Source organism: Theropithecus gelada, chromosome 14 (genome assembly GCF_003255815.1).
Source record: "Theropithecus gelada isolate Dixy chromosome 14, Tgel_1.0, whole genome shotgun sequence".
Lineage (NCBI taxonomy): Eukaryota > Metazoa > Chordata > Mammalia > Primates > Cercopithecidae > Theropithecus > Theropithecus gelada.
In genome coordinates, this window is record NC_037682.1 from 30827137 (window position 1) to 30842279 (window position 15143).

Consider the following 15143-nt stretch of genomic DNA (forward strand, 5'->3'; position numbering starts at 1 on the left):
ACCTGTTCTTTGAAGCAGGACTTGGCTGCACTGCAGGCTGGAGGGTGGACAGTCACAGATTGCAAAATACTCTAGAACTTCATGAACTCACCCTGCCTTGCCTGTGGCTTTTTCAAAGTCAAGAATGATGACTACTGGAAAATGTATCCAAGTGGGCGGGAGGGTTGGTTGAGGGGGGAGGCTGCATGTAGTTCACATGCATATGATATTTTTAAAAGATGGGTTTCTCCAGTCGAGTTCCAGTAGCCAACCCTCCGGTAGTCATTGAGTACCCCGGTCTTGCTGCTACTTTCTTTCTGGAGTTCTTTCCTTAACCTCCATGGACCCACATCCCTCCCCTGACAGCCAATGTGCCACGCACACATGCAGCGCCTCGTTTGCTTTGGAATCTTGCTTATACTTTGTCAGCTGCAGAGGTTTCTAAACTGAGGTTCCCGAGAGGCTTTGGGGGTTTCCCAGATGTTCCTCAGGGACCACCAGAGAAGGGAATGGAAGTGACATTTGAGAAGATGGGGCTTCGGTCCTTCTGTCTCCACCTCCATCCCTAAGCGTGCTCCTCCACTTTAATTCTGAAGACAGTAGAGCACAGTGAGGCTGGGCTGCAGGAGCCAGAATACACCCAGATAACCCATTCCTAGCTCTGCCACTTACGGGTTATGTGAGCTTGGAAAGGGTCACACCTGTGAACCTTACTTTCTCCCTTTGTAAAATGGGTGACATGATATAGGACTTCACAGCATTGCGTTGAGGACAACATGAGAAAGCACAAAGCATTTAGCGTGATGACAAGCACATCCTAAGTGCTCGATAAATATGTTAGCTATAATATTATTGCACAATGTGAGATTTTATTTGAAGAAAGCACTTTTTGTAAGGCAAGAAAGGTGCAAAACCCACTGGTCAGAGAAAGAGGCATTTGGATCCCCACATGGGCTTTCCTAAGCAAGCTTCATGTTTTATGTACAGAAGTTTGAAAGCAGATACAAAGGAAAAAATCTAAGAACTTCTAAATCAAAACCAGATCAACAAATACAAAATCATCTGAAAGTCTGAGGTGAGCCCTGTGGCAGCGCCCACACCTCAGGAGGACTCACCTCTAGCCCAGTCGACATGCACCTGAGCCTTCTGGGTGACCATGGCCCCAGGACTGCTCAGGGCTTGGCTCTCTTGGCCCCTTCCTAACTCCATGGCTCCCAAGGCCATGGCTACTTTGCAGCCAGCCCTTCTCCTCTTTTCTCTATCCAGTTTCCTATGCTGCACTAGACTTTACTTTTCCATCTCGTGGTCTAAATCTTTCCACAGGCTATGCTGGAAAGCCAGGAAGAGGTATGGGATGGAGTTGGACTGGCTCTGGGAGGAAACTTAAAAGCCATTTATCACTTCAGGTTTTCCCTCGTAAAGTCCTTCCTTTCAGTGACAAAGCAGCAATTGATGGTGCCTCTACTGCCCAGTTCATTCACCACCTCTCTTCAGTGCTGCCCCGGGCAAAACACTTTCCCAACTCCCTGTACTAGTAAATCATGCTAATTACAGTCCAAGGTTGTCTAACTCGGGCCTCCTCTGACCCAGACTGTCTGTCTTGTCCCAGCCAAGCCCTGAACTTGCTTTACTGTAGTTGTTCCTCAGCTAGATTGAGGAAGGCCCCATTCCCCTGAGAACAAATGTAGTCCCCAAATAATAACCAATAACAGGTGACTTATACTGAAAACTTACTGTCGTTCAGATACTGGGCTAAGTTCTTTACATGCATCATTTCCTTTTCACAACAAACCTCCTAAGATATAGGTACTATTGTTATTTTTATTTTTACCAATGAAGGAAGTTGAGGTCCAGAGAGGTTAGGACAGTTTGTTAGAGTTGCACAGCTAATCCATCCAAGAGCCAAGATTTCAAATCAGGAAGGTCCGTCTCCACAGCCCAGGCTCAGTTGCCACACCCAACCCTGTGACTTCTATGGGAAGCTCCCTTCCACTCCAAGAGGCTCATTGGCAGAATCCTAGAATGGAGGCTGGGAAAAAGAATTGGATTCTTGTACAGAATTCCTGTAGCTGGCAGGTTCATCTAACTTCATAAACTTTCTTATCACTGCTCCCCAGTCAGCAGAGGAGAAAGATCAAGATCTGCTCCAGAGGGAAATAACTGAAAGCTCTAAGCTCAAACTTCTTTTACAACCTGCAGATTTTGCATTCTGCTGCATATCTATTTTGTTGTAATATAAAAATCACACCAGGCACAGTGGCTTATGCCTGAAATCCCAACAATTTGGGAGGCTAAAGCAGGAGAATTGCCTGAACCCAAGAGTTCAAGACCAACCAGCCTGGGCAACATGGTGAGACCCCATTTCTACAAAATTAAAAAATTAGCCGTGCATGGTGCTGCACACCTGTGGTCCCAGCTACTCAAGAGACTGAGGCAGGAGGATTGCTTGAACCCAGGAGGGTGAGCCTGCAGTGAGCCGTGTTCAAGCAACTGCACTCCAACCCGGATGACAGAGTGAGACCCTGTCTCAAAACAAACAAACAAACAAAAAATTAAAATTTTCCCTCAAAATGTTTGCTTTGAGTGAGCCTCCAAGAAAATGAACAGTGTGGGTTCCAGGATCTTTATATAGGAAGGGCTTAGGGACAACAATCCATTTGGAAGAGATGGCCAAAGGACTTGTCTGGATTTTTTTATTATTATTATTATTATTTTTTGGAGATGGAGTTTCTTCTCTCCTGTCACCCAGGCTGGAGTGCAACGGTGCCATCTCAGCTCGCTGCAACCCCCACCTCCCAGGTTCAAGCAATTCTCCTGCCTCAGCCTCTCAAGTAGCTGGGATTACAGGCGTGCACCACCACGCCCGGATACTTTTTGTATTATTAGTAGAGACGGGGTTTCACCTTGTTGGCCAGGCTGGTCTCAAACCCCTGATCTCAGGTGATACACCTGCCTCAGCCTCCCAAAGTTCTGGGATTACAGGTGTGAGCCCCTGCATCCAACCTGGAAATGATTTTTTAAGAACGCTGCTTAATAAGGTTGAGAAGACATCAATTATCTATAACAAAGAATGGAGGTGGGGGATTATCGGACCCACCCTCTGGCCTATCTATTGAAGATGCACAATGAATATTACGTGACTTTCAATTAACTGTCCTGCGCACCCTGGGGATACAGCACCACCATCACCACGCTCTCCTCTGCTCAGTTTCAGAAGCCTGAGTCTCGTGTGCGTCCTGATGATTAAGCATTTTACAAAGTCAAACGCAGACTCGCCTGTGTCCCCAGCTTTTAAACCAAAGATGGCAGCATTAAGGCACCTAACTCAGGCTGGCAATGCAGAGACAAATTAGCTAGTTTTGGTTTCTAATATAATTCCTATTTTTTTAATGAAGAAAATAAACCGAAGGTCTAGAAAGGGACAAAGCTGCTGGCTTACACATTTAAAAAAAAATTAGAAGTGTTTGAAGGAATGTAATTAAAGTGGTGGCATGGGAAGCCCAGGAGGTAACCCTAATATTGACAAGTGTAAGTGGATGATATTTAATGAGCACTTGCCATAAGCCTGGCCCTGTTCTAAATACTTTCCGTGTATTAATTTACATAATCCTTTTAATAGACCAAATAAGTAGGTCCTATTATTTTTATTTTGCAGATGAGTCCAAGGAGGCAGGACTACTAAGTGTGAGAGACCATGTGCCCTTTCAACTTTGAAGGGGAATTCAAAATATAGGAATCCTGGTTTCAAGTTTGAGAACAGTGATTTTCAAGGAGCCTCCTGGAGCTAGTACCTTCACCTCCACTCCCAGCAAAACAGGGTTGCTTTTTTCCAGATACATTTTAACTTGAAGAAAGTATTATTCAACTATAAAAGAATCCTTCAAAGTCTTAGCATGCCCGCTCTAAACAATAATCTTGAAGGAGACAAGTGTCCAAAAGCCTGTGAGATTCTTCATCACAAAGTGATGGCCAGGAGTGATCCAGTGCATGAAAACATTTTGACTGGGCTTCCCGTGGTGTTTTGTAAAAATCAAGTCAGTTGCCACACTTGAAAATAGAAATCAGGAGATTTCAGTTCGTAATCTGGTCCTGGCAACACAAGGCCCACCTTTCCACAAGGCAATGGATCAGATAACCATTGTCCACTTTGGTGTGAACTTTCCAATCCCCACTGTCTCCACATGGGGCCACTTCAGGCATAGACATTATCTGCTGACCCTGTGGGCATCTGGTGCACCTACCCAGCGCTGAAAGCTAAAGTCCTCCTTCTGAATTTAAATGCATCTCAGATTATAGCATCATTTGTGAAAATACCCCCAGAATTTCTGAAAACTCCCTCTAGCTCAATTCTTCCATCCAATGCAGCTGGCCCTGAAACAAGTGTCCTGACCCACTTCAGACTTCAAAGGAGCTGGCAGAGCCTGCTGCTTAATAATAGTGACCTATGGGCATTCAGAGTAAGCCTACCAGGCCCAGGATGGGTCTCTACCGGTCGACAGAGAGAGAAGGGCCTCATGGCTCAACTTCCCCAAAATGTTGAGATTATTTTATAAATGATAGAAGCATTGAGAAAATCACTTTACATTTCCAGACAACACAACCCATTAAAAATAATATAGTCTGGCAGTATATTACCCCTTATTTTATTCCCCTGAGTTCATGTCTTCCAAGTAGCAAAAGGGTCTTCATCATGTCTTCATTAAGGTTCTAAACATTATCATCTTCAGTCTCTCCATCCTCTTTCTGATTCTTCAAACCTAGATTGTATTTTTTATTTTTTCTAGTCAGGCTCTGCTTATCCATTATTTATAATTACAATTATACATATGTGCCTTCATCCAAATCTAACTTTAGTCAGTCTTGAGATGTGTGCCCAATTTGGTCCTCCTCAACCAAGAAGAGTGGGGCATGGTAGGAGGGAAAATGCCCACAATCAAGAAGAGTTGGTGGGGCCTAACTCCTTTACTGACCAGCCGTGTGACCTTACAGGGGTCCCGTCAGTCCCTGGAACGGCAGTCTCCTCATGTGTAAAGTGGAGAGAGTGACTGTCAGTCACCTGGTCAGTCACACTCACTGAGGTAGGCCTGTGGTGGGCTAGGCCAGGCTCCAAGCACTCCTGGTTCAGGGTGAGCAAAAGCTCTAGGTCTGGAGGGGAGGGATGAGGAAGACGCCTGAGGGGCACTGAGTGGGGAGAGGGAGACCCTCTGCGAGGGGGAGTGAGGATGAGCAGACATTCCTTGGGAGATGGCAGATGGGGACAACGTTCCATCCAACAAGAAGCCCCTGTGAGAAGACTCTGGGCCATGGAGCCTCCTGAGAGAGAAGAGCAGGAGAGGGGCGGGTGAGGAGGGGCTGACGGTGGCCTCCCTCGTCTGGGCAGCCTCCGCTCTGCCGCCCTCCTCCGGTCCTGAGGCGGGGACTCCCGGAAAAGCGCCCCCTGGAGGCCTGCCATAGCACCCAGAGCAGCCATTTTTCTCCCAGCTCTGGGGGGGTGGAAGGAGTTTGTGGATGAGGAGAGGGAGCCTCCGCAAGGCTCTGGCTCCCCTCCAGGGGCCAGGGCCGCACACAAAGCCGCTCTGTGGGTGAGCTTCAAAGCGGAGCGCCGAGGAGCAGGGAGCCAGCGCCAGCAACACCTTCCCGGCGTGGGGCCGACTCCCCGCCCGGGCGTTTCTCCGAATCCTTGAGGCCCCCTTGGCTTCCACAAACAATATGGCCCTCTTCAAGTGCCAAAGAAAATAACAAGGGGGTGGAAGCAGAGAGGGGAGGGGAGGGAAACAGGGGAACAGAGCCTTGGCGAAACCTTTCCATGAAAAGAAATCGACTGTGCCTTCCACGGCCGCACACTGATAGTCATCTAGGGCAGGGCCCGGGCAGAACCCGCAGCTGAAAAATGTCAAGGCTCATAAACATCTCTCACGGGACGCCAGGAAAGTCCAAAGGCCCCTCAGGTTTACTAAAGCCAGAAATCAGTAGATGAAAGCTCAGGCCGAACTCAGGAATGGCCCCTTGTTCTGCCAGGAGCCTCTGCCTGCCCTGAAGAGCCCCCACAGGCCTGGTAGGCCGGCTCCAGCCAGTGGCCAGTGAGCAAGACCTGAGTCATCGGTCTCACCGGCTCCCTGGCTCTTCCTATCTGCCAGGTAGAGGCTACGACATCAGCCTCAAGCACCCTGGCACAATATTGACGCTTTAATGTGAATGCGTATAAAATTCTGAAAATTTTTAAATAAAATAAATCAACTGCCCCTCCACCCCCCTTCGGTGGTAAAAGAGATCTCTGGAAGACCTTTGAGTTTTAAGGGGAACCTCTATCTCCTCTTTTGTGGTATAGCACAGTTACACCTACTGGATAGGATTGTTGAGAGGACCTGAGAAACTTGAGATGACAAAAACACGTAACGCCTCGGCTGGCACGCAGAGGGTGCTGAGTGAGTAGTAGCATCTGACTGGCACAGGACCCACCTCCTGTCTGGAATCATCAGCAACTGACAATGGTGTGAGTTCTACTCACCTTTAAATGCTGCAAATGGCACCACTGCCATTTGTTGTGGAGTCTAACATGTGAGGGACCCTTTCTGTCATCGTCACCTTAGCCTCTCTCTGCTCTCTGCCTTTCTTCTCAGGCTCTCGTGTTGTGTTCTCTCCAGCTCTCTCCGTGCCTCAGCCACTCTTCATGTTCCATCTCTGCTCTGTGCTGACCCTCTGAGGACCGGTAGGGCGGCGTGGGGAGAGCAATGGCTTTCCAGTTCAGGCGAGGGTTCAAATCCAGCTCTGCCACACACTGGCGTGGGTTCTTGGGAAAGTCCTCCATGACTTTCAAGTTCCTCTTCTGTGATCTCCTGGGGGACAGGGACCAAACCTGTCCGCCATAAATCTTTAACACACAATGTGTGGCTGCACACATAGTAGATATTCAATAATAATGTTTGTAATAGCATTTAAATCCTCCAGGCTCTGTTCCAAGTACTTTTATGTATATTAAGTCATTTAATCTGCAGAACTACACTATGATATAGGTGCTATAATTATTCCAAATTTACCAGTAAGGAAACTAAAGCTTTTATTTATTGAAGGAGATGAATAAATGAATGAATGTATTCCATGGCAGATACAATAATTGTTTATGTCAAAGAGCCTGACCAAGTACCTAATACCTCACCTGTTCCATACCTTATGTCCACCCCACTTTCCATTTCTCCTAAGAACAGTAGGACAGAACTGTCGAACACCAGATCTCTGCCCCTGGGCCAGGCAGAGCCACATCCCAGCCTCCCGGACAGATGGCACTCACAACTGTGTAGGCATGTACACAACTCTTCTAAAGGAGGGATGGGCTCTGATCTCAGGATAAAAATTACTCCAAACACCACCAAAAACACAAGAGCAACAATACAACCAACTGTCCTGTGACCACCTTCCTCTGGAGGTGCCTACCATGGTGACCCAAGGACTGTCAGACTCTGGGCAATGTCTAATAACCCAAGGTTCTTGGCACAAGGTGGCCAGTAACTGTGCAGAAAAAATAGCCAGCATTGGGCAGCTGCCCTTTAAAGCACAGGGAATCAAACCAGTTTCAAATGGTGTCTGACACACAGTAGGCATTTAGTAACTATCAAATTGGTTGGTAAGTTTCTGTGCACCATTCTACATACATTAACCCCAAACTCCATAACAGTCCTGGGTGTTGAGTATATTGTCCCCATTTTACAGATGAGGAAACTGAGACTTCAGTGCCCACAGACCTTGCCCAAGTGGAAAGTAGTAGAATCAGAATCTCAACCCAGCTTGTCAAACTGCTGAGTTTGTTTTTTTGATATCATGTTATCTGGAATCAAATAACTGAAGGGCTGTTTTCTTTCTTTCGCCACTAAATGCCTTTTTTTAAGCATCAGCGCTAAGTCTGGTTATTTCTTGTCCCTGTCATTCCCTCTCTGATGCCAAAGTTCATCTTTGTAGGATCCAGTCCCTCTGGTTTTCTCTGCAGAATAGAAGGTGACCTGGGCACTGCAGAACACCCAGGACTGGAGGCCCTTTCAACTCATTGGCTGAGGGATGAGGTTGTCACTTAACTGATGGATCCTTCAGGGGCCCTCTCGAAGGCTGTCTTGGGACTGTTGTCCCTCACTTCTTTCTCCTTTGGTACAGCCTGTGACTCATACTGGACATCAGTCCACCCTGAATACTGGACTAAGCGTCACGTGTGGGAGTGGCTCCAGTTCTGCTGCGATCAGTACAAGTTGGACATCAATTGCATCTCCTTCTGCCACTTCAACATCAGCGGCCTGCAGCTGTGCAGCATGACGCAGGAGGAGTTCGTCGAGGCAGCTGGCCTCTGCGGCGAGTACCTGTACTTCATCCTCCAGAACATCCGCACACAAGGTCAGTGTTCAGAGGGCCGGGCCTCCAGGGGAGGGACCAGGATTAGGACCAAACCACTTTGAGAAGTCCTTTCCCATCGTGTGACTTGCACAGCAAAATTTTACTAACTGGAGTTCTTGTTAACCCAAACCTTCAGTAACTGGAAGCTAGTATGCCAGAATTGGGGATTTTAGGGAAAAGGGAGCAAGTTACAAAAATTCAAGTTGAGTGCATTTAAAAAAAGAAAAAGAAAAACTAACACCATGTTCAGGGACTGCCCAGGCACAGGCTGATAATAATACAGTATCTTCATAATGATTTGAAACCACACAGGATGGACAAAAAAGAGGTTTGTGCTTCATCTCTCATTAAGCGGAAGAGGAATATAATTAAATAGACCCCATTTCCACGGGAGTCCAGCTAATTATCATCACATTCCTAATGGTCAAGGATCAAGTGGCCAGAAGGTGGCGCCAATAGCATTATTTAACCTTCAACTGGCCTTTCGCATGCAGAATGTCGATGGACATTTTTTCAATCCAGAAAGGTCCTTTGAGAACATCGAGCTCTAATGTTTCCAAATCACACATAGATAAAGGAACTGATATCCTGAGACATTGAGTAACTTCCTCAAGGTCACACAGCAAACAGGGCTGATTCACAGAAAGTCAGTACAAAGCGAGGACTTGAAGATCTGAAAGACCTGTGTTCCAACCCTGGCTCCAATACTCCCGAGCTATGGAACCTCTGGTGAGTGGCTTAACCTGCCGGAATCCCCACTGCCTCACCTGTCCAATGGAATAATGACACCTCCATGGGCTTTTTGAGAGGATTCAGGGAAATATTACCTAGCACAGCATATGAAGATAGAAATGCATGCAGTAAATGGCAGCTGTTTCCATCATCATTAATATAACCAAGAGGTGTATTATAGGATGTTAAAGGAAACATATCTCAGCTCAATTTTAAGAAGGACCTTTTTTAAAGTTAGCACTTTCTTTTGAAAAGGTAATTCAGAAGATACAGGAGATAGGACGATCCCACCACTGTGGATAATCAAGTAGTCTAATAGCCCCCTGCTTGAAGAGGAGGCTATGACAGCGACTCTTGTTTGGACAGAAAACCCACAGAGGACCCTCCTGCTCTGTGATTCTTTGCCCTCCTCTTGATCCTCATCCATCATGAGCGCTTGAGGGCACAAAAGCTAAGAATGGTGGCCCTTGGACACTACATGGCTTGGGCTCTGGGAGCCAAAACTCCAGTGACAATGACCTGCCAAGAGCAGCGATCTGTGTCCTGTGCTCAGAGAGGGCACTCCCTGAAAGAGGACAAGTTTGACCAAGTCACAACGGCTCCAGAAGAAGGAGCTTGGGACTCCATTTAGGATCCTCCCAAGGGAACAGGCTTACACAAAAATCCTAGGGCCTCGGAGAGGGGTGTATTTTATTCTGGAAAAATATGCAGCTTGGCAATGCCAGCTTGGTCAAATGTCAAGTCAACCTCATTCATCTCCACGCCATTGTGCAGCCCCTGTGCTGGCATCTCCCACCTCAAGTACCTCTCTTCCCTGGCAATGGTCGCATCAAAACAAAACAAAAAACAAAACAAAAAAAAACGTGTTGGCCGGGCACAGTGGCTCAGGCCTGTAATCCCAATACTTTGGGAGGCTGAGGCAGGCAGATCACCTAAGGTCAGGAATTCCAGACAAGCCTGGCCAACATGGTGAAACCCATCTCTACTAAAAATACAAAATTAGCCAGGCATAGTGGTGCTTGCCTATAATCCCAGTTACTCAGGAGGCTGAGGCATGAGAATCACTTGAACCCAGGAGGTGGAGGTTGCAGTGAGCCGAGATTGCACCACTGCACCCCAACCTGGGCAAAAAGAGCAAAATTCCGTCAGAAAAACAAACAAACAAAAAAAAAAAAAAAAAAAAAACAACAACAAAACCTGTCCGTGGTTTTATTACCCCAGGGCTCTGTGCAAAACTAATAGGCTAAACCAACTGCTTTTTAATAGGCCATACATTATCTCTTCTTATTCTAAGGAATTCCTGCAGTCACAATGCCACCTTTAATGGTAGGATTTCAAGCACTCTCTAGGCCAGGAGGGTTCCATGTTGAGCAGTAAAACTGTCTACTCCACCAATCTACTCCATTCTGAAATTCCTCTTTTAATATTTCTCAAGCAGATATGTGGATTGTAGATTGTGGAGATATGTATATTGTGATCAAAGTTCACGCTGTCCCCATTTGCCCAGGAAACATCATTTCTACCTGTGATCCTAAAGTAATTATTGTTACCATAGCACTACCTTTCATTCTCAGAAGTGTCTCCATTTGGATCATAAATTCTGCAGTGAACTGGGGGTTATTACCTCATGTATGCCTTATACCTCCCCATAGGTTTGGACTCTGGCAGAACAGGACACAGAACAAAGCAGTTTTGTCGAGGAGAGTAGCTGGAAGGGGGCTGTAAGGCCTGGGCATCATCTAGCACTGTAGGTATTACAGTAGGATTTAAGGGCCCAGACACCTGGGGACACTGGTTGCTGAGAGGCAAGGACAGAGGGTGGCTTCCGCAGCCTAGGAGAGGAATGAGCCCCTCTTCCGTCTCCCATCCTGTTCTCAGTCGGCCCTTTGGACAGAGTCAACTGAGGCGCCTGGCTGACCAAAACCAATGAGAACATGACACTAGGAACAATCACAACTGTGCCCTGCTCCACTCTGCTTAGCAAATAGAAATTAGTCCTCATGTTAGACCAAGCTAGGACATTGGTATCCTTCAGCCTACACTGGTACGTGAAAACACAATCTGAAACTCCTTTCAACCCCAGCCCACCCCATTCCACAGAGGAGGGAACCAAGGCCCTGACGTCATCTTCCACATCCTCATTAAACTCGGCATTCACATAGACCTTTGCACTTCTTGCAACCTCTTATGTCCGTCCTCCCCACTGACCAGCACATAACAGGCATTCCAATCCCAAGGGATTAGAGGTCTTGTCAGAGACTATAGACTCTTAGCCAAAGGGGGGCTTAGTGGGTATTTTATCGCGTGGTGTCAGTGAGAAAAACCAACAAGCCCAGAGACTGAGTGACTTGGCAAGCCTGCACAGGAGTCAGTAGCCCAGCCCAGCTCAGAGCCCAGTCCTGGACCCCAGACTAGAGCTTACTCCCAAGTGCCTGCTCAGAAAATCTGCAGAGGCTGCTGGGAAGCCTGGTTCTGGGTGCTTCCTCCAAATGACCTTTTAAAATGAGGAAATTATCACCTCTCGGGGATGGCTTCAGGGTGGCACTCTAAGGCCAGATGGTCTCCAAGGTTCCCTCTAAAATGTAACCAACCTCAAGAGGGACAGTCACTCCACTTCCCTCCAATACCCCCTCTCCTGGCCTGGTCAGTGGAAACCAGGATTGCATGGTATGCTTTGTGGATTTTTTTTTCTTTCTCAGGTTACTCCTTTTTTAATGACGCTGAAGAAAGCAAGGCCACCATCAAAGACTGTAAGTAGCCAAGCGCAAACCACCCAAGGCTCTGTCAAGACTGTCATTGGCACATGGGCTTGACCATTCTTTTAGGATCATACTGAAAAGTTGATGAACTGAAACAATCCCAGACCTGGAGAAGGCAGTGGGGGAAAGTGTGGTGGAAAGAGTATGACAGAAAGAGCGTGGGCATGGGTCTGTAGGACCATAGCTTGGGTCTGTGTATTGCTGATCCTCTGAAACTCCATTCCCCTATCTGTAAAATAGTGTGACCCTTGTGGGTCGTGGTGAGTTTGAGAAACAATGCACACAAAGAGCCCAGGATGCACCACCAGTGTAGATGCTCCCAAAACCAGTATCCGTTTGTCTGTGTATTACTTCTAATACTATTAGAAGCCTTGTGGTTCATCATGCTTAAGAAGACTCTGAGCTCACTAAGTAGGTAGAGTTTATAATTATAAGACGATGGAGGATCTCAAATAACCTGTTGATGCTAATGATTAACCTTCCCTGTTTCACTTTGGCCCATGAAGAAGGCTTGGGAAAGGGATCTTTGGTGCTTTCATTTTTTAAAGATGACAGTGATGATTTTTATTAGTTACTGAGTCCCTGGTCCAGAAGCCAGGAAGAGATGTGGTCCTGGGCAAACCCCATTCCCCCATGGGCTTCAGCTCAGTCATCTGCAGAGAGGGAGCAGAGAACATGGTGATTTCCAAGGCCTCTGAAGGGTGCAAACTGGAGGGGCAGACACAGAGGGAGTATTCTTATGGTTTATGATTTTTTCCTCCTTAAAGTCCCAAACAATCAGCTGAGGACTCACGTTACTTGGATCCTAGTTAACAAAAGTTTTTGGAATTTTGTGTTTCGTTTTGTGTTTGGTGCTTTAGCACAGGAATAGCCAGTTTGTGGATCACATGCTACAGGCTTAAGCAGGTGCGCCCTGCTCCACAGACCGCAGCTGCCCTCACACGAGCAGCTCTGCATTCTGCCAGGTTTTATCACTCGGGGCCCTCAGGTGTAGCATCTCACCCACCTGTGAACAAAGCGCACACTGTTTCCTGGTGCTGGTAGAATCCCTTGTGATCCATCTGCAGCAGCCTGGGGGTGTAAATCCCAGCTTTTACCACCCCACCTAACGCAGGCAAAGCCCCTGGAAGAAATGAGCCTGTGAAGCCTGGGAGACATTACTATGGCCAAAGGCTTGAGCCACAGGCAGGCATTTGCTTTACTCTCTAAGTAGTAGTGACCCAGACCTGACCAACCCTTTCTCCAGGGGTCAGTGTCTTCACCTACAAATGGGAATCACTTACCAGCCTGCCTTCTGCACAACAAAAGGAAGCTAATGCAATAGAAAGAGAAGGTGTGCCCAGTAAGTGCTTTTGAAGTAGGTGTCACCTGAATATATAACTAGTGGCAGTTAGATTCAGTGTGGTGATGATTATGATGACGAGGATGAGGATGAAGATGACAGCTAGCATTTATTGAGTGCTTCCTGTGAACCAGGCCCGTGCTAAAACCTTTATAGACATTGTGTCAGGTAATCTTCCCAATATGAGACAAGTCCTAGTACTATAACCTTTTTATAGGGGTAGAAACTGAAGCTTAGAGGTTAAAGGTGACATGCTTAGAAGGCAACAGATGACCCAGGTGTGTCTAAATCTGAAGCCCTTCGTGCCTTTGCTCCCCTTACCCATTTATTTCTCTCCTGTTTCCTTTATTCTTTGAACAAACATTTATTGAACACTTACTATATGCCAGACCCAGAGCTAGGCACTGTAGCTGCGGTGATGAGCACTATTTGAGTCTTGCTGTCATTGAGGCAAGGTCGGGGTAGAGATATTAAGCAAATAACCCAAATTATAAATACATTACTGCTCATCATGATGATATTATAAAGCAAAAGGTCAGGGTGCTTTGTGTGTAATGGGGAAAGATTGCATTTAAACTGGGTCCAAGGACAGCTCTTTAGAGGGACAGATATTTGAATTAAAGCATGAGCAGAAGTTAGCCAGGAAAAGAGAGAGAAGAAGAGGTTCCAAGCAGTGAATGGCCAGTGCGGAGGCCCAGAGGCAGGAACAATCTTGGTGTCTTAGAGAAAGAACCAAAGAAGGCCAGTGAGTCTAGCATTAGCTTGGCCAGTACAGTAGCCACTAGCCACATGGGGCCAGTTTAATTACGTAAGTTATATTAAAATTCAGCTCCTCAGCTGCATAGCCAAATATCAAGTGCTCAGTAGCCACAGATGGCCGCCATCTTGAACTGCTCAGATTCTATTGAACCGTTCAATTCTGTGATGGTGGAGGCATAATAACTTGTATAACACTCAGGGCATCAGTAGTCTCAGCAGCATTAGCAGAAGGAGGGATGGGAGCTGAGGCTGAGAGCAGGGTAGGGCCAGATCACACACCACTTTGTGGGCAGCAGAGTTAGGATTTCATTCTGAGCAAGCTGGGAAGCCACTGAAAGGTCATAAGCATAAAAGTGGTCAGATCACATTACGTTTTAAGATCTCTTGGGCTGCTATTGTCTGGGTCGGAAAGCAGTCTAGCCAGGAGGCTCCTGCCCAGAGGAGTGAGGATGATGGTAGCCCAGACCCAGCGATGGGAAAGAGGTGGGGAGAAGTTTCTCCATTCGCATCTGAGGAAACTGGAGGTGTAATAACTTGCAAGTAAGTGCAGGGCTGAGATTTCAACACATTTCCTCAAAGTCTGTGCTTTTTACATTGTGCTATGCACACTCACACATGCACACACACACACACGCACATATGCACACATGTTCCCAGACCCTTCTGTTCACTCTGCTGCCCACTCAGTTGAGGTCCAAGGCCCAGGAACTCCTCAAGGTCTGGGCCCAGCTTGACAATAGTTCAAACAACAGGACTGTTTTTAACTTAGTGCCCACTGAAGGTGCCCGGACACACAAGCTACAAAACTGTCAGAGCTGGCCAAAGCAAAACAACCCCTTCCCTCTCTGCTTGGTCTCTTCTCTCCACCTGCCCCACTCCCCACCCACCTCCACTGCAGAAATGCCAGTAGAGGGTATGCTGGGCCCAGGAACCAAGCCTACAGTCCTGGGTTCGCTGCCAGGCACCTCCCTGCTCCTGAGCCTCAGAGCTTCTCTGCACCAGCCTGGCATGGGGTGTGGGCTCCATGACTGGACTGCAAATGTCATGGGGATATGATAAACTTGTTTTGGAAACCCTGCAACTCAGGCCCCCACCCCAGCTTCTGGAGTGCTTGCAATCAACAATTGAGGATATATCCTTTGGCCACATTTTAAAAGTGTCCAGGCTCAAGGCCAACCAAGCCTCTCCAAATCCCA

At 47.2% G+C, this 15143-nt stretch overlaps 1 protein-coding gene across 4 annotated transcripts in view; it reads left to right on the plus strand.

Annotated features, from left to right (window-relative positions):
• Positions 1–15143, plus strand: part of ELF5 (E74 like ETS transcription factor 5) — a 34773-nt gene that overhangs the window by 12097 nt on the left and 7533 nt on the right. For 2 of the 4 annotated variants that reach the window (XM_025356730.1, XM_025356729.1), the window contains exons 3-4: positions 8122–8355; positions 11787–11837. The exons of 1 other annotated variant lie outside the window; for it this stretch is intronic. In XM_025356730.1, the coding sequence (XP_025212515.1) occupies positions 8122–8355; positions 11787–11837 (285 nt within the window). The remainder of the gene's footprint in view (positions 1–8121; positions 8356–11786; positions 11838–15143) is intronic. One more of the 4 variants, XM_025356731.1, reaches the window with a different exon arrangement.